General features: G+C 37.0%; 1 protein-coding gene across 7 annotated transcripts in view; it reads left to right on the forward strand.

Moving 5' to 3' along the window:
* Nucleotides 1–979: 979 nt before the first annotated feature.
* POT1 (protection of telomeres 1) overlaps nucleotides 980–19,903 on the forward strand; it is a 61,439-nt gene continuing 42,515 nt past the window's right edge. The window contains exons 1-8 of one of the 7 annotated variants that reach the window (XM_040062483.1): nucleotides 980–1,213; nucleotides 2,036–2,102; nucleotides 5,527–5,660; nucleotides 9,706–9,778; nucleotides 11,145–11,236; nucleotides 14,946–15,056; nucleotides 16,864–16,911; nucleotides 18,056–18,170. In XM_040062483.1, the coding sequence (XP_039918417.1) occupies nucleotides 5,538–5,660; nucleotides 9,706–9,778; nucleotides 11,145–11,236; nucleotides 14,946–15,056; nucleotides 16,864–16,911; nucleotides 18,056–18,170 (562 nt within the window). In that variant the 5' untranslated portion in view covers nucleotides 980–1,213; nucleotides 2,036–2,102; nucleotides 5,527–5,537. Of the gene's footprint in view, nucleotides 1,433–2,035; nucleotides 2,103–5,526; nucleotides 5,661–9,705; nucleotides 9,779–11,144; nucleotides 11,237–14,945; nucleotides 15,057–16,863; nucleotides 16,912–18,055; nucleotides 18,171–19,903 lie in introns of all 7 variants that reach the window. The other 6 variants (XM_040062484.2, XM_040062482.1, XM_040062481.2 and 3 more) reach the window with 6 other exon arrangements.

The raw sequence follows: 19,903 nt of genomic DNA on the forward strand, positions 1-19,903 counted from the left end.
GGGGTCGGGGAGCAGCCGGGAGGGGCCGGGGAACAGCCGGGAGGGGCCGGGGAGCAGCCGGGAGGGGCCGGGAACAGTCGTGAGGGGCCGGGGAACAGCCGGGAGGGGCCGGGAACAGTCGTGAGGGGCCGGGGAGCAGCCGGGAGGGGCCGGGGAGCAGCCGGGAGGGGCCGGGGAACAGCCGGGAGGGGCCGGGGAACAGCCGGGAGGGGCCGCGGGCCGCGCCAGGGCTGGCACTGCTCCCGCAGGAGGGACCGCACCGGCCTGGGGCATGGGGATACCGGGACACGGGGATAGCCACGGACAGCCAGCGCTTCGCTGTCTGCTTTCCGCTCACCCGCTCCTGTCCCTGTCCCTGGGCCCTCCCCGTGCCATCCTCCTGAAGAGAATATTACTACCATTCAAAAACAGTATTAAAAACTGAAGAAAAAGACTTAAAGCTAGATTTCTGGCAGACCCAATTATTGTCTTGTTGATACATAAAACTGGGGTATTCTGTTATCAAAATTCTGGTGGTGTGGGTTTTTTTGTTTGTTTTGGTTTTGGGTCCCGCCCCCCCCCCTCCTTGCTTATATGCAGCACAGGGCATAAAACCCTCCATTTCTTCTAGGTTAAAGATTACTTAATATATATGACTTTAATAGTAAATTAAAAAAAAAAAAAAAAAAAACCTGGAAAAAGAAACAGCAAAAAACGAGAGGAGATCAAGTAACCATGTAAATTAATCTGGAGTGCATCTTGATGTTTCCAAATTATTTTAATTTAATTCGCCTGTAATGTATAAGCTTTCCATGATTTCACTTCACCGCAGTTTTAACTGCTAAACAAATCTTTTACATACATGAGAAAACAGAACTAGACAAGAGAAGAGCCTCAGTGCGCTCTAATCCCTCCCTGCCGCATTCCCTGTCCCCGTGCCCGCCGCCAGCATTGCGCGTGCGCGCGCCGCCCGGGCATGCGCAGTGCGCGCGGGATGCGCGGGGCTGGCGGAAGTGGCGCAGCGGCGGCGAGGCGGGACAGGGACCGGGACCGGGACCAACAGGGATCGGCTGCACACGGCGACCGGCGGGTTTGCGGGTCCGCTTTGCTTCCTTCCGTCCCGCAGCTGCCCTGCACACGGGCTCTGCTCCGGGAACTGAGTCTCCGTACAGTGCTCCACGGCTTTGGAAGTTTCTTTCCAGGCACTGAGTAAACCGAAAGGGCACTTTTGTTGGTAATACGCCTGTGCTGATGGTCTTAGCTTTAAAGGTCTCGGCTTCTTAACTGGTAACTGGTGGATTGACTTTCTGTAGCGAGTAGTTCATGCCCTGTGGAGTGTGGGCTCTGCAGAGTAGCCCTGTCCTCTTGAGGCCGCTGCTTTGCAGTGCGTTGCTGCTTTCTAGAGCTGAAGTACTGTTGAGATAAGAGCTGTGCAAGAATTCCTTTTCCTCAGGTAATGTTTGATTGTAGTCCCTTGCACAATGTCAGATGAGTGAATTTTAATCTGAAATAAAGGAAATTTTATTTGCTTAAGAAACCTAGTTGTGTTCTAATGAAGCTAAGTATCACCTGTGTAATTAAGTGTAGGAATAGCCGAGCACATCCTTCCCAAAAGAGATAATTGTCCGAAGATCTGCAGCAAGAGCAAGCTGAAGCCTTGCAGCTAAGGGAATGTGTCATGCTTCCGACTTGATTTCTCCTATTTTAGTTAATCTGACATGTTCTCACCTCATGAGAATTCTCAAGGAATTAATAAATTACAAAATTAGACTTTTGAAAAAATTCTAGACAGACTACACACTTTGTTCACTGAGTCTGCTTGATTTTATTAAGACAAAAGCTTTGTCTTCTGACGGCAGGTTGGGTTTGTGGTAATTCTATACTGCCTATTCTGTTCAAGCCGCAAGTGTTCATTTTTATGACTAAGTGTTGCATAAAATATAGTAGAAGTGTATGGCTTTGTCTACAAATGTGTGTGCTTTTATAACGAAGCATGACTTATTTCATAATTATTTTAACTTTTGCACAGTTGCGCTGACTATATTTGTGTTTACAGGTCACTGTGACTGACCACATCATTAAGATGCTGATGCTCTTGGCTATTCATTCTTCATGAGACCTTGGTGAGGTTTCCTTCAGAAGTCTACATAATCTTGTTTTATTTTCAGAATTCTGTTTCCCAAAAGGAAATTATTCTCTTAATGTAATTTTTGTGTATGACTGAAGTATTTCTTGGTAGTAGAGAAAGGACTAAATTTTCTAGTTAGTGGACCCAGTGGCAAATAAGAGTTAAGACCATAGCCATCCTCGGTGTTCTATTTCACTTGAGTGATACATATCTCATTCACTTTGGGCATGTTCAGTTGTGGGTTACATCCTATGTACGCTATGTAGTCCACTTTAAACAGTCTACATCCTTTCATATAATTCTGTGTTAAAATTTTTAAGCTCTTTGGTTGCTCAGTCTCCATATTTTTGTCAATTTAATTACTGGAAGGCAAAAGGTATTTGTAGTTCACAGTCTTCTGCTGTGTGTATATGTTGTGTCTCACTCCTCTTCAAGGAGTGTCCCACACTGCTGCTGTCTGCCTTTCTTGCAGTTCTGTGGTTTTGTTTGGGTGTTTTTTGTGTGTGGTGTTTGTGGGGGTTTTTTTGTGTTTGTTTGTTTTTGTTTTTTTTTTTTTTAATGTATAGCTCTGTTTACACCATTTACAGGCTTCTTTAGCTCAAGTTGGAATGATTCCTGTCTGTCAGGCTTTTGAGAACAGCATAGATATTTGACAGACTTACTTATTTTCACTTAGTTGCTCTCCAGAGGAGTTGGCAACACAAGGACAGCACTAACAATATCTTCATGCGGATTTTGAAAGCCAATGCTCTGTCACTTTGTTTTGGAAAATTGATAACCCTTAGAGCTGGATACTCATATCTTTGGTTTTTAATTGCTGAGAACAAGAATCTGAAAGCTTCAGAGATTAGCAGTTAGAACACATGACCTTAGTTTTATATATATAGGAGTTTAAGATCTGTAAAAACACTCCACTTGTTTTCTACTGGAATGTTATGTACGTAAGTTTAAATTATAACAAAGTGTTCTGTATTGGTAAGACATCTTCATGGGAAAAAAAACCAAAAAACCAGAAAAATCTGTTTTTAATTGCTCAAGTAGTGTAACAGAGAGAAACAGGATAAAAAAATTTTAAAAATTGTAAACTGTTATGTTGCATGTCTCCCTGGCTCACTATACTGTTGCTGGGTGAAGATCAATATTACTTATTAACTTTGAAGTTGACTCTTTCTAGGTGGAATAGATCAGCTTCTCAGTCTGCTAGAATAAAGTGTGAAGTAGATACTTTGAACTGAAAAGCTGTGTAAATCTTCTAGTTGCTCTTTTCACTAGGGACTTGAAATCCTAGTATGCTAATGACAATGCTGTTGTGCTGTGTATTTGAAAACATACAGATAAAGTCATTGTTTTTAGCCTCAGTTAGTAACACCTTACAGAAATTCTAATACCTCACTAGTCAAAGCAGGAGCAGCATCTGCACCTTTGTAGCAGTCTTTTACTTCTCCTTCAGCTCAAGCCAAAATTTAAACCTGTGTGGTGCTGTACCTCCCAGCTCTGTGCTGCCATAGGTTGACTTTGGCTGGAAGCCAGGTGCCTGCCAAAGCCACTCTTATCATTCCCCTCAGGAGGACAGGGAAGAGAAAACACAACTAAAACCTTGCAGGCTGAGACAGGGAGATCACACACCATTTGCACGGACAAAAGAGACTCTAACAAAGTAGTTTAGCTTACTGGTCATCAAATCAGGGTAGGATAATGACAAGAACAAATCTAAATACCTTTCCCCCACCTCTCCTATTGTCTGGGCTTAGCTCCACTCCAATTTCTCTACTGATTTCTCCCCCCAAGCAGTGCAGGGGACAGAGAATGGGGATTGTGGTCAGTTCATAATGCTTCATTTCTGCCTCCTTCCTCCTCATGTAAGTTGGAAGCTGGGAAAAAACAAAAGCTAGTCATCCTGTGTGTGCAGCTGAGACATCCTTGAACCAAAGTATGTTATCGATATGTCATGAGTGACTGTGACTTCTTGCTTGTATCTGTTAGACAAAAACAACAGCACTGGGAAGTTTCCTGGAAACTGGGGAAGGATAAAGAAGGGTTGCCTCACAACAAGAGAAATAGTAATGAGTTATTAGTGAAGTCTGATATCTTTGGATGTTAGAGTAACAATAGGGTGGCTTTTTGATTTTTCTGAAGAATAAGGTATTTTAAAAAGCATGTGTATAATATTGCTCTCTGAACCTGTATGTGTTGACTTATGTTTGTAACTTATTGACAGTCTTTCCATTTTGCAATGGTTTCCCAATTCCATTTCATTATAAGTGAATATTCTGTAGGAATTCAGTCTGCTTAGCACTGCAAAAGCTCTCTTGAACTGGAACTGAGATGTAGTTTAAGCTTTTACGAAGTAGAATACCAAGTTTTTGTGTCCATTCAAAACTACAGGAATTTCTTCCCTATTCTTTACTAGCAAATAAAAATTGCGAAAAGTGTTTGAAATTAGGGCTGTGGCAGTAATACTGCCATCTGTATTTTCAGAAACCAGAAAGCATTTTTTTCTTATTTTATTAAAACTTACGGTGAACAGAAGATTGAAAATGTTGTGGCTTTTCTGTAGATACTGGCTTGAAATAAAAATTATACTGCAAAGACTAAGATACCCCCAGAAGAAACAAGATGACAATGTAATGAGAAAATACAGGAATAGCTACTTATTGCTAGATCACTTTTTTCTGTTTCACTTATGTGTAACTTCACTGCAATAGACTACTCTTCCTCTCCCTTATTCTTGGCATTATAACACTGTCATTATTAATTTATTTCATTGACTTTTAGCACAGTGAGGGCAGACCATAGATGACACAGTCATCCATTTCTTAGCTTGTTCCGAGTGCCTTCCATGCTTAGCATCTGTAGATACCCATCTTATTTTCTTTTTTTTTCATTACTTGATTCATTGAGAAAATTTTTCAATTTGTACATAAGCATCTTTTGTTCATTTTAAGTTAAAATGACATATGTTTTAATTTCTTTGCAGTCAAATCTTCTTATAGGAAAAAAAACTGAATATGGAGACTGTCCATGACTTTGTGCTGAGGCGGGAGTCACTCAAAGTCTTTGCATGGTTTTTATCTGCATTTCTGTACATAAAATATTAACGCTGTTTACCCTTTGCATTTATATATATTCATTTATTTTTACGTAAAGTAATATTTTATTGCCATTTATGGTGTTTTTGAATGTTTGAAAAATGAAGTGATTTGGATGGTTGTCTGTTGCCAAGGAAATGTTACTTTCTTCTTGCTACTTATGGTACAAAGAGATGAGGCCAATCCCTCTGAAAATTTTTAGTTTTACATAATTAAACTGTCTTGTTATGAAACAGGTAAATATTCCCCTTCTGAGTATGATGCAACTTCTAGTAACTCTTAATTTGAACAAAATGAGGAGCTTCAGGACTCTTTATGATTTTTGTTCAGATAAAGCAGCTATGCCTGTTCAACTGCTGAAGATCGTTAAAGGACAATCTGAGACTCCACTACCAAGCCATTTGCAGAAGGAGAATTTGCAACAATTGGAAGAAGGCTGTGATTACACCAACAAATACATTCAGGTAAACTGACCAGCAAAAAAAAATTTCTTGCTTTGAAGTACCTCCTATTACATTAGCAAGGCACTTTTATATTCCAGCTCATTTGGTGGCTTTCTGCAAGTCTGTGTCTTTGTTTTCATCTGTTGCGTATCTTTAAGCAGTGGAAAATTATGACCTTTTGGAACTTCATTGCATGTTGCTATTACCTTGATTCACAGTCCTGTCCCTTTTTCTTACGTTATCAGAATAAAATTTTGTAGGAGTTTCTCTTTTCAGAGTTTATAAGCTGTGGACCAATTTAAAAAACACATTAGCATGCAGAATTCTTTGCTGAATATTGGAGGGATTGGGGGGAGGTTAAATGGTATTTTGTTTTTAAAAAATACTAAGCACCTCAATCCTGTTAAAGATCAGATTTTAGAGTAACTAAAAAACTTATAAAGTAGTTCTCCTTTGTATGAAATGATGCAATATCCAGTTTTATGAAGAGTGTTGTTTGTAGCAGCTACCAGCATCAAGAAACAATTAGGTTTTTTTATCATTACCAAGTATGCACTTTTATTTGACAATAATCCCAAATATATTTTGAATTGGAAGTACAATCTTGCTACACTAGTGAAATGCAGAAACAATCTTTTTCATGCTGAAAACAAGTGTTCTCTGGAGAATGCAGTGTCAGTTCTTGAGTGTGTTCTTTTTTCATCCTGTTTAGCTTTTTTGGTCTGTGCCTCTGAGAATCGTTTCAGGCATCCCTGGTGCTTATGTGTCAGGAAATCAGCATTAACTTAGGCTTTCTTTCAATCTATTAATTTAGAAAAAGGGAAAAATTAAGGCAGTCTTGTTCTGTAGAAATTCTAAGTTGTCTTGAATCCTTCAAAAAATGGCACAAACATTTTAAAAATACGAGCTGAACTGATCTAATGTTTTTTTGTATCCGAAAGGGACATTTTTGCTACCACAGCTGTATATTCTCAGTTCAACTCTAGTGCTTATGTGACCCGTTGATTGAGTCCATTCATGAGAAGGAAACTGGCAGAAGACCATCCATATTGCTGGAGAGAGGATAATTTTCTGCTGCTCTCACTCTGCACTGGTTCCTTGTGGTGTCAGACTGATGCCAGGAGTGGTGCACTTCGGCATAGCAAAGGAGCAGAACTGTTTGGAAGCAGGCAGCAGTTGAGTGGCGTAGGAGATGATTTGATTGAGAATGAACCTCCCTCAGGTCTTGTAAAGGAACTAATGGAAACATCAATAACCACTGCTGCTAGCAAACGGGGTTTATTCCTCAGGGTGTAGTTTCCTGTCCCTATTCACCTGCATGATATATAGACTGTCCTGCTTTGAAGAGCTGTGTCTGCAAGCAGTTCTGACATGGAAGAACAGGAATTCTTGTTCAGAAGAAAGAGGTGAGGGAGACAAAAATGCCTTATAAATTAGAAAATGTTTCTGCCAAAATACATGTTTTAATTTGGAAAGCAGAGCAATTACTACCAGTCTATGTTTTGAAGCATACATGCAGTGCTATAGCTGATTCTGAAAGGGAAAGTCTGTAGAATATCTTCCTCAGACTTCTGCCTTATGTTAAGAGAACTTAGTGCTGCTGCTGACATGGATTAGTAGGTGACTAAACCAGCTTGGCATAAGCAGCACAACTGAGAGCTGATAAAGCTGGTGCTAATGCACCATTAAATGTGAAGGAAAATCCAGTTCTGCAGGCTGAGCTTGAAGGGAACGTTAGAATGCACTGATGTTACTTTATCTTACTGGTGGCACACTGTCACTTTAGACCTGCCAAAATAGGGATCAGGTCCTGCTTTGACAAGGAGGGAAGGGCAGAGGAGGATTTTTATGAAATGTGTTCTGGCAAAAGCAACAAAAAACATTTGGAATGCTTCTGTCTGACATATGTGCCTCAGTCCTCTCATTCTTCTGTATGTTATCTTCCTGGCACCTCTTTGAAAACTGCAAGTTTCAAATTTTTGGGAAAACAGCGCAAGCAATGTTTGTACCCCCTCAGTCACCATGTCTATTAACCAGACATGATTCCTTCTCCTATTAGGTCATCATCCTCTGGATTTTACTGTGGCAGATCTGAACCAAACCTGAAAATCAGCTGCCAAATCAGTTATAGAACCAAACTGAGGGAGCGAGGCCTTATAAGGAAGGGGTACATGCAGTAGAAGAATTGTATGTGGTCAGTTTGAGAGTGCATCTAGTGGCATATGAAAGAGGAGGATTTTGGAAAATGCTTCTGAACTCAGTAAGCAATACAAGATTTGTGAGGGAAGAGTCAATTTGAGCAAATTTTGCTGAGATGGTGCCTTTTGAAGTTTGAAGCTTAAGAGTTTCAGGCATGTGAAGAAGGCAGTGGGGCGTTCTGAGGAAATGGGTAGTAGCTGGAGAAGACAACTGTAGTGTAGGTGTTTGGGATACAAAGGAAAGTGGAGCAAAGGATGTGGTCCCAGAATTTAAAAACTCTTTGGAAGATACTAGGATGTAAAAGGAAAAATAAAAAGTAAAGGTGGTCAAAAAGCAGTCACTATTGCATCTCTGAATTCCACTTTTAAGTAGTGTGCTGTGCAGATCAAAATTTCTTACTGAGAAGAAAATACATACTTTTGAGTGTTCCTGAGGTGACTGTTTCATTGCAAAGGCTTTATTACAAGAAAAATTCTGTAGTCCTTTATCTACCTGTGCATACAAGTCAAGACAATCTCAGCAGGAACAATTATATATAATGAAATTCTAAACAAAGCTGTAATTTTGAAAACAAGTGAGAAGCCTTCTGATTTTTACAGGTAAGTTCCTGCTTTTCACAGAGAAGACTAATGAAACTTACCAAATTATTTTGGAAATCAGCATCTGTAAATAATATTGAGGTTTTGTGGAGTGATATTTCTTTATAAAACAGATAGCAGAATCTCATTTAATGTGATTTGGATTTCTCTTCAGTTAGCACATAGGACAAATTTTACTCTGAAAAGCCTCTAGAGTAGCAATTCACTGCTGCGTATTTTATCCTGATTTGGTTTAAGAAGCGTTTGCTAGCATTTAGGTCAATCTTCCCACTGAATATGGGTACTGTAAAAACACTGTGATTTACCTGACTGTCCTTTTAATGTTGCATTTATAGATATATTGCCTTGCTCTCTTTTTGCAAGAAACTTTTTAGTCTATTTTTGTGCTGTTTTTGTAGGTTTTTTTAAAGCATTTTGCTGAGTCTATTTTCAATATTTTTGTTTTTCTTTATTGAACCGATTTTTGCTGTTTTATTGCTGAGGTTACAGTGCTTTATCTGCTTTACTGTGAAAGAATACACTTGACTGACATTTTTGGTTGTTGATACCATCTTTCTAACTACATATGTTGGTTCCAAAGAGATGTTAACATCACTGAAGTTGCTGATTTTTGTTTTATTAAAACTTCAGCATCACAATAAAAAGAGTATTTTGAATTAAAGTTAAATCATAGCATCTTTTAGAGCATTTGTATTATTGCCAAATAATTAGGACACAATAGTTTCAAAACTTTGTAATACTCTTCTCACAGCTGTATTTTTTTTTTTTTTCACAGAAGATTATTTATCTTCATATGCATCTATTATATTTTACTGCGATTTTGTTCTGGTATTTGTGTTGTAATCTTTGTCAATGTTTTTTGAGAAATTGCTGTATCTTTTAAGATTTTGATCACTACCTTTTCAGATGCCTTTCAGCTTTTGTTCTAAAACTCTAGTCTTTTTTTGCTGTTTTTGACATTAATAAAAGTTACATGTATAGTTCCATAACTACTCTCTTATTGTTTAAGTTTAACATCAAGTCAGTAGCATCTAAATTGTATTGACATGTAATACTGACTGTGTTATATCTCAGGAATGTTGCTTTTTAGTGCTGTCCATAGCAGTTGGTTTTTGGTTTTTGTTAAGAACGTAGATGGCAATTTGTGTTTGTTCCTTAAATTCTGCCTTTTTTTATCTTACAGATGCTTTAGCTGTTACCCGTATTTCAGTAACTGAGAGGCATACAGTCTTAGTTCACAGCATTTTATTTTATTTTTTGCTTTTTAGGGAATAGTTAGTCTTTCCTACCCATTAACAAAACTCGGAGATGGAACAGACTTTTTCAAGATTGTTCTTCAAGGTACTGCATTTAAGTATACATTTTAAATGTATGTTTATTACATCAGTAGTTCCTGCTTTTGTGTAGTGTTCAGTAGAATGTTAGATTTAAAATACTCTCTGAAACTGTTCATTTTCTACAAAAAAAAAAGTTTAAGATAAACTTAATGCCAGGTGTGTTAATGGAAACAATACATCTTTATATTTCAGTAGACTTCTTGTTGCATGACTTTTTAAAAGACTGTCCTGGAAATGTATCAGCTATATGTATAGCTTTAATAGTATTTTCAAGCTGCTTACCATAAGAAGGACTAAGATAATTGCACACGGAATAGTTACCACATAATATATATAGCATATACTACATAAGGGCACATTTAATTTACCTCGGTATTTTGATTAGCAGCAAAATATCTGTGTTTCATTCTGTTTTAATTTTAGCATTTAAGAAAAGGAAATTTCACCTGACTACTCAAAGTATTTGAATACCAGTAGGTAGATTAGCGCTTTGAAAGACCTAAGTTGTTCATCATGTAATAAATGATATGAAAAAATAATATGTCCCTTTTTAAGTCTTAAGCTTCTCATCCCTTCCAGTCAGGAGGGTGGAGGAGGTAATTTGTCAGAGGTCTGTTGGATTCAAGAACTTTCCATTTCCTTCCATTTCATTCTCAGCTTATTCCTTACAGTAGCTAGAGAATCATGGCATGCTCCCTCTGAGCCTCTTGACTCCTGTGCCTGAGCAGCAGGCCTGGGCTCTGCAGCTCCTGCCTGCTGATGCTGCTTGTGGCTGGTGTTAGCAGAAGTGAATGAAATTTTTGGGACCTTAGTCATTCTTCCTGGTGGCTCCAGGGTTCTCAGAGGGGTGCTTAACCTCTCTGAGTCTTGCTGATTTCAGTGGCTGTTAAGGGGAGGCGAGTTTATATACATTCTCCATGGAAACAGAAGTTTGCACTTCTACATCATTAGAACAATAAAAAGTAGAAAACTCTTAAATTATCAACATGAATTCTGCTTCAGTCCTCCTGGAAGGCTATTAATTAATATTTCTATGTCATACAATATCTGTAGTTTATAGTAGATTCTACAAGAGGATCTGTGTTATTTTGATTGGATATTTCCTCTCTAACACTATACGTTGAATAATCCAAGTGGAAATCTTTTTCACTTCTGTTTAACTGTACACTGGTATGCAATGGGCAGACGTTAATCCTTATGAAAAATATTCTGAGCAGTATGCCTGTAGTTAGCACATTTCCTGTTTGTACATTAATTGAAAATTGTTAGACTCTGTAGATCAACTTGTTTTGTAAGTATCTTTCTGCTGCTGTTTTTTTTTTTTGGAGAAGGTATAGTGATTGGGATCACTTTTGCTTTTTTCCCTCTAGATTCAGATAACTTGTCTTCCCAGATCAACAGCATCCATGTTTTTATATATGGAAAAATGGCAGAGGATTGTGCAAAAATGATACGCCATGGGGTAAAAAAACCACCAAAACATATATACATATATATTCTTGTTTTAGGAGTTGTTTTTCACAGATGTATGTTGACTTCATTTCTTGTCTTAGTCTACCTATCCCTAAAATTAGAAGTAGTCTGTTCAGTCCCTTCAAATCTATGTATGAGCTAGGGAAAAAAAAAGCTTTCGTAAATTCTTTCTCATACTAATATTGAAACAAAGCAATTTGTTTTATCAGTGCTGTTTACCTAGCAAGCAAAGGCTCATGAATATGGGTAATAGAGAGCTCACCTATTTATATTCATATTTTGAATGTTTTACCATTTGGTAAGATATATTTTAGAATTAAATTCACTTAAAAGAGAGTTATGCTAAAAGATATTGAAAAAAAGAAGTCAAAACTGCATACAGGGGTTTTTTAATAACTTGGTGCTAGTGTCTTGCTTTGTCGGGGATAGAAGTTTGGTTTGATTAGCTCCAGGTAAAAGACTTAGGTCAGCCTGTGAGTTTGTCAGACAGGCTACCACTAAAGAAGGAAAACAAGGGAAAAAGAATTACCTTAGTCTGTTTATAAGATTGCCTATCGTTTTACTGGCATTTCAGTATTAGCCAAATATGAAATTAAAATTAGTATATGATGCATTATGAGCTCATGTTAATGTTTTTTTCATTTGTGATACATATTCACACTAAATCATGGAATGGTTTGGGCTAGAAGGCTCCTTTAGAGATCAGCCAGTTAAAACCCTCTCACCATAGGGAGGGACGTATGGGCAGGGACATATTTCACCTCATTAGATTGCTCCAAAGCCCTATCCAGCCGTACTTCGAACACTTCAGTGATGGGCCATTCTCAACTTCTCTTGGCAAATTACAGACTTCTCAGTTCCTTGGAATTTGGAATTTTCATGGGTAAGCCAGGGTGAAAAGTTCCTGAAATAATTTGCTAAGTATGCAAGCTTCAGAATCTTTTAAAATTCAATAAACAATTCAGTATTCTTCTGATAAAATTAAAAATTTTGAACAAGGCATTGTGCAGCAATTAGAAGATAAAAAGATCATTGCTAAAGAGCTGGGTAGGAAACTACAACCTTCAGGCAACAACCCTTAAGACAGCTAAGGTGCACTAAAACTCCAGTTTGTTCTTCCTCAGTGAACTGACCCTTCATGGTACTTCCCTCATGTCTCAAATGAGATTTTAATTTTGGAAGATTATGAAAATGGAATATGGAAACAATGATTTCTGAAGTCAGCAGAGTTTGGAAAAAAACCCCATTTTTTAGCCATTAAAGAATTACTTCAATAAGGTCCAGTACTGTTTATTTGCTGCAATTTCAGATTTTAGTATTTTATAATTTCCATTCTTGGCAACTTTAGCTAAGTAGCCAGGTGGAGGAGCTGGCAATTTCCAAAAATGTGAGTAACCATGTTGTCTCCTGAGTCAATCTGTAACAGAATAACCATCAGGAAAATTGTCTTTCCTGTATTTCACACTTTTTGAATGAAATATAATTTCTTTTTTCCATTTAAAAATGTTGTTTGAATCTCACAGCTTATGCAATACACTTCTGTTGACATGAAAATCCACCAATTATGTAAATAGCTTTGATTCCTAAGCCAATTACAAGATCTTCTTAGCCAAAGGTGAAATGGAAACTGATCTATTTTGAAAACGAATATAACATTAAATTTCAAAGCACTGTGCAAATATTATGAAGGGGTTTTTTTTGTTTAGAAACTGGAAGTCACAACCTGTCAAAGTTGACTGAATTTGTAAAAAATCTGAGAATGTATCTGTTCTTTCTACCTGTAGAACTAGATTTTGAGGTCAGTGCTGTCTTTTTCTCATGGAAATTGCACAGTCCCTTCACAGTTTGAGTGATTTATTTTTTAATACGGTGCTACATACGGCATTTATTGCATGACAGTAACCGGAAGTGACCTAATATTACTCAATTTTTTTTTTTTTTTCATTTATTATCAGCCTGTTAAAAGGCTGAGTCTGTGCAATTCTGTAGTTCCTTCTGATACAGGAGAGCAAGACAAGTTACCTGTATAGAGCTCCAGTCCTGACTCGGGATTGCTCCAGAATCTTGTGCAGTCTGCATTCTAGTAAAATACTGAAATGGAAGTAATGTATAAGCAAGGCATAGCTTTTTAGATAAAGGTTGATTTTCCTGTTGGAGGAACATTCTGGGTAGCATCAGCTAACAGTGAAAGACATATATATTAACATCAGATTTTGGCAAAATTCATGGTGTTTCCTGAGGTTTATGTTTGTGTGTTTCTGTATCTGGAAAGAATGAAACAACTTTCATGGATGTTAGTAGGACAGTGTGTTAGAGATGCAAAGAATACTGAGTGTTCTGATGGTTTAGACATGTTCTGACTTAGCTTTGAGTATGGCTTACTTCAAGTTTTATATATTACTTTTTAGTCAAAGTGTACATTGTGACACCAGATGAAAATCACCCTGTCCTAAATATTTTCATTGTGAATTAAACTGTCTGATTAAATTTATGTTTTCTACATAATTTTTTCCCCAATGTTTTAATAAATACATATATCACTGTCACTTAATCTAGCAGCTTTTCTTTTTCTTGCACAAAACATTAAGGTTTTGGATCTTAAATCATTTAGCGTAGCATTGTCAGATTGCTGAAGTAGCGAAAAAAACGCTGTCATAGTGCAGTATTTGGCTAAAACTGTCAACTTTAATCAGAAAACTCTTTTATTTGTTGTAATCAAATAAACACATGAAGTAAAGCTATTCAGTAAAAGTTTATGGAAGCGCTTTTGGAAGAAGCTTGAATAGAAGTAGGGTTCCTAATATGTTTATTGGAATGGAGCACACTGGCACTGCCTGACAGTTCTGGTAGCAAGGCAGCTAACTCTTAAGGAGCTTTACATTGTATCAGATAGAAAATATGTTAAATATCTTTAGGTAATCAGAGATGATTAAAAAAGCTATCTTCTAGTTTTTAATATTTTCTTTTTTTTCTTTTTGATTTGGTGAGGTTGCTGCTAAAAACAGCAGCTGCTGGGACTTGAGTCATGCACCTTTTAAATCCTCTTTTTCTTGTTTCTCTGAGGAACTTTGTGTAGAAGTGAAAATAGAGTTAAAATTTGTTTCTGTGCCAGAATCTCAGGGGTGATGCCAGAGAAGTTTGTACGGTCTTTTTTGCTACCAGAAACCTACCTGTTGATTGACCTATGTATTTAACCCTTAAGTAAGTTGTTGCTCCAGCCAAAACAGAGTGTATAGGAGAGTTTCTTAAAAGTACAGCTGTAATTCAATGAGAAAAAAGCTGTAAGAAAAAATACTTTATTGCTGCTGGTCTGATGTGTGATTTCTTTTCTACCTTAGTTAAGCTAACCAGAAAGGAGTCAGTCTTTAGTGTATTGAAAGAGAATGATTCTTTGGCTTTATTCAGTGTGAATCTTCCTCCCTAGGCTTTGTCAAAAATAGTGCTTAGCTACAGTAGCATCACAAGTGTGAAAGTTTTAGCAGAATTAAAGGAAAAGCTTTCTGGCATTTGTTGTAAATATAAATTCCATAGGTGGAAGAACTAAATTGGGAAACTTAAAGACAGTTTGTAAGATTTGTTTGGGATTTTGTTTCTTCCATGTCTTGAGACTTTAGGATGAGATTTCACAACATATAGTCTTAAAATAGAGCATGTGTTAGAGTCTGTGTAATTTTCTGTTTATTGCTCTGTCTCCACAGGAAACCTTCATAGTGGCAGGATTTAAGGTGGTAAAATTGCCTACAGCAAGAGAGGATGATAGACATGGTTGTAACCTGGAAGTGTCTGAAGAAGCTGGATCAGCCATTTATGTACGTGGTTACCCAACTTTTTTTTTTTTTTTCCCCAAAATGCTTTCATTAACATTTTGCTTTATAATAGGGAAAAAACCCAATAAAATCTATTGGAAACTGAAATGGTACAGTTTATTTTACCATGTTCATCAGGAAACATGACATGTTTGTGTGTGTACACATGTTATTTTATAGTAACCCCAACCAAATTATTTTCCAGGTAAATTTATACTTACTGAGTGCAAGAATTTGGCTTTAGTTGACTTTAGGGTACAAGAGCTAGGGTCCTAGAGCTGTTTAAACTACTCTTGTGCATAACACATTTCAATAATGCAGACAAGGTAGAGGGTGCAAGAGTGATTTCAGGTTTGTAGTTCTTAGTTTTCTCTGTCTATGAGTTTGTACTGTTTTAGCTCAGGTCATTAGTTGTTGCCTTTCAAATACATGGATTGCTATAATCTAAATTTTATACAGAGAATTGTACCCTTTTGTCCTGAGTAAAATATTTGTTCGTTTGTACTATTCTCACATAAGTTCTGTTTAGTTTTATCTATATAGTTGTCTAATTAAATCCTAAATTTAAGAAAAAAATACTTTTTAAAAATAAATTTCAGAAAGGCACTTTTGTTTTGGAATTGACCTCTGTAGGTAACTAACACTTGGCACACAGCTCAGTGAGAAACAAAGTTATTTAAAATGATAGTGCAGACTGTTTCATGACATTTGTTATCTGTTGATGATGATACATAAGTAGAAAGAGTATTTTTAATTGAAGATCATGGATAGCAAAACCGCCCTGAGCCTGAATAGGTCTAAATGAGTGTCTAAATTTTAGAAACTACGTGAGGCTTTCAACTGGGTATCGGACCTCATGACATACAGTCTAATCCCAAAGACTGTGTGGCTCCCTGCATCCTGGGTTGCGCTGAGGTCTTTATCTCATCATTGCCTACAACATGGAGCTTGCAGCACTTTGTTTGGTTATGTGCACATTGGATTCTTAACATTAATGCAAACGAGCAGATTCTGTGTGTGCTTCACTTCCTCAGTCAAAACTTTTCACTCAGCTGTTTAAAAGTAAAATCAGCTTCAGGAATGCAGCTGAGGTGGAGAACAAAAGCAGGTCCCCGGCAGGAGTGGGCAGTGTGAGGCCGGGCACGGCTGTGACACGGGGCTCTGTGGCCGGCAGCCGGGCTGGGCTGTGCCGCCGGGACAGCAGCTGAGCGCTGTGTTCCTCACAGAGGGTGGGGGCGTGTTGGCTTTTCATCAGCTCACCACGATTCCTTCTTTAAGGGACCTTGCATTGAGGATAAGTCTGGCTTACTAGTAAGGCTCAAAAAGCTTAGGAACTATCTTTAAATAAAATTTATCCCATTCTGGTGATTTTTTTCCCCCAAAGGAAAGTAACTAGTCACTGAGAATAGATCTGCTCTAAGCATTGATGACATACATATATCTGTATGTGCAAAACCTTAAACCCAATTAAGGTCTATGGTTAAGCAAGTGTAGTTTTACACAAAGTTTATTTGTGGTGTCCAACTTTCAAATGCTTCTCTAATAATGTGACCTAACATATTCATCTAGGAGATGAACAGACTTTAGAAAACGTGTCTATTTTTTTGAAGAGCTTTTGACTGAGTATAATTGCAGTAAATTCTACTTTCTTTTCTTCTGTAGCTAAAATTTTACTAGATTCAGATATGATTCTGTAGGGCTGTTTTGTATTTCTGTATAGTGTTGTATTTGCTTTAAAGTTATCAAATGTTATTATATTTGCAGTACCTTTAATTTTGTAATCAGAAACTTGGTTATTTTTTCTCCACAGATTTGCACTAAACCAGGAACAACTACTGCTTCAGAAACTGCATCTGTGGTAAGTTTGTATTTGGGATATTTTTAAATCACAGGAGATGAGCTGCATGTAAATAAGAAGGTGTGGAATTCATTTTTGTACCTGTTTAATTTACTTCCATACTCTTATCCCAGCAGTCATTTATCTTTTATTTCTGCAAATAATATACCTGGAATACAAAATAAAATATAAAAAAAGTAATAGATTTTCTATACTTGTAGTATACTTCCCATCTCGATCTCCAAATGAACTTCATGTTGGTTCAGGAAATTTGAACTGGAAAAGTTACTGTTGGTCTAAATTAGATTGTATGCTTGTGTTGCAAAAACAAAAAAGGAAATATAAAACTACCTTGGATTTAAAATCGGACTTCTGATACTGGTCTTAACATTTGTTTTGATTTCTGTTTGGAACAAGCCCTTATGTGTCTAAAGTAAAATTCTACGAGAAATAGTATTTTGAAGGCAGAGGAACTGGTTTATGAAATTTTAATGTTTTTATCCTGATGTTAAAGATTCAGTACCAATGGTGATAGAGCTCATTTTCAATTTTTATTTACGGTTTCATTTTTTCAGTGTAGTACTTGAAAATCTAAGTTATCAATCAGTTTGAGAGAACCCATATTCTTTAAAAGAGTCTAATCAGCATATATTACAACCTTAAGATGAGGGAAGAATAGTCCTTAAACTGTAGAAAGAAGCCCTTATTTTCTCTAATCCTCCAGCTATTGTGGTATTTTAATGAGAAGATGTGCACAGTGGCTGTGAGAGGTAACCCCCCCACCAGCCCAAGACAAGGATTCTGTGCAGTGACACTGCCAAGCAGAAATACAAAGCTATTCATGTATGTGCTTTTAAAAAGTCCTCTGGATGGACATGTTAAAATGGATCAGTAAAAAATTGTATTTCACTGTTCTTTATTGTAATGACTTTTAGTCACCTGGTTGATGTATTGAAACTTACTTCAATTAGCAGTTACAGAAAGAAATTGTCTTGTGTGTCTTCTGAGTTTCAAGTGAATAAGATACAAAGAAATAGATAATCTTTATATCTTTTTTTTAAGATGAAATAAATGTCTGAGGATAAATTATGTTGAAAGACAGAATTCTGTATGAATGTTTGAATATTTTTTTCTTCTATTCCCTCATTGTATCATGCCTTTTCAGTCTGTTGCTCCAAAATACGTGTACACTCCCCTGAATCATCTGAAAGATGGAACTATAGTGAACTTGTATGGCGTTGTGAAATTCTTCAAGCCTCCATATATTAGCAAAGGAACTGGTATGTACTATATTCTAGAGATTTGAAATCTCCTTCAGCCAGAACTGTTCCTACGATGTTAAAAATCAACCAGAACAACAATTTCACATAATCCTTTGACCAGCTAATGCCAAGGAAACAGACCAAATAGATAAGACATATCAGTCAGTTTACGTAGACTGGTGGAGATAGTAAATGAAGAAAGTTCTAAAAGGAGATTTGTCATTTGTCCAGGTACTTTAACAAGACTTTGGGGAGCTGAGGACTTGGAACATCTTAATTAGACAAATACTGATTACTGGAAATCATTAGGGCAGCCATTCTTTCCAGTTATGTAAAAACAGTGAAGTTAAATGCACTGACTTTAGAAGTAGCCTGTCTCTGAAGCAACTACTCGTTTCTTTATCAAGTTAATTATCAAGTTATTTATCGAGTTAATAACTTCAATTTCTTTAGTAATAGAAATTTAATAGGAAAAATGATAATTTATTTAGCAACCAGTCCTTGCCTAAATGTCATTAATAACTTCCTAATATGACTTCCCTATATATTTCAAGTTGATGTTATTAAAATAACATGACAGTATCAGTGGAGAACAGGGACACAATCTGATATTTCTTATTTATTAAGGTAGTTGTAATTCACTTGCTACTTTACAATGAAGATCTCTAAACCAGTTTTAATTAGTCTGGGGCTTTGAGTAAAAATATTCAGTAATCAGCTAAGTGCTGGTTTTTGGTGGTGTTTTTGTTGTTGTTGTTGTTGTTTTTTGGTTGTTTTTTTTTTTTTTTTTTTTTCACAATCCAGAGTGATGCTTGCTTGAGAGGGTACAAAATGGTCAATGATTGCTCTGCATTATCAGGGCATGAAGTGACTCTTGTCAGAAAAATCTATGGTTGCTTTAGATCTGGCCCAATCCTGCACCAGTACATTTTCTGTGTGACACTGTAACAATAGAATCATGTAGCTTTAAGCTGATTCCCAGTGGAAGCATGGAGAGTGGGGCCACTGGACTTTATCCTCATGGGTCTTTCTTCACTATAGATAAGCCCTGAGGTATAAGATGCTGCTCCTTCTTACACATATTAAGGCTTGAGGCTCAGGCTTTGTGCTGGGTTCCCACTGAAGGGGGGTACTACAGAACTGGTACCTAATTTAGTCTTGTTGGTTTATATAACTTGTAATTAAAAGTTCATAATTTCCATTGCCACTGTTGCATTAGGTGAGTTTTAAAACACTGATGAATGAAATGAGTTTTCAGTATGTTCATAAGTCATTTATTACAGAGAAAGTTGTTTTTGCTAAGCATGCTTTTGCTCAGGGCACATAGTTTGAAACCTCTGTATATGAGAACTTTATGAATTCTGAAAACTGTTCAAGAAAGTGCTTTGGGTCTTGCTTGGTACAAGAGACAGATAGGATTTTGTTTGCTAGACCTGTTGGAAGTGTTCACAACTATATTCTAACTTTCCTTCCCCAATAGTTTAATAGTCTTAAGATATTTTAAATTTTTGGACAAAGATTATATTCTCCTCTCTCCCCTCCCTTAATCTTAAGGATATCTCAAGTACTTAACCTTGAGATTTAAAAGAAAAGAGAATTAAATAGAGTAAAAAAGAACCTCTTTCTTTGTAGTGTCCAGTTACAGAGGTTATGTGCTTGACCATGAAAATTTCAGGACTTTACAACGTGACACCTACTGCTTCCCCAACCTTTTTTTTCATGTAGATATTGGTCAGTGTTTTCCATAAAGC

The sequence above is a fragment of the Hirundo rustica genome, chromosome 4 (genome assembly GCF_015227805.2).
Source record: "Hirundo rustica isolate bHirRus1 chromosome 4, bHirRus1.pri.v3, whole genome shotgun sequence".
Taxonomy (NCBI): Eukaryota; Metazoa; Chordata; class Aves; order Passeriformes; family Hirundinidae; genus Hirundo; species Hirundo rustica.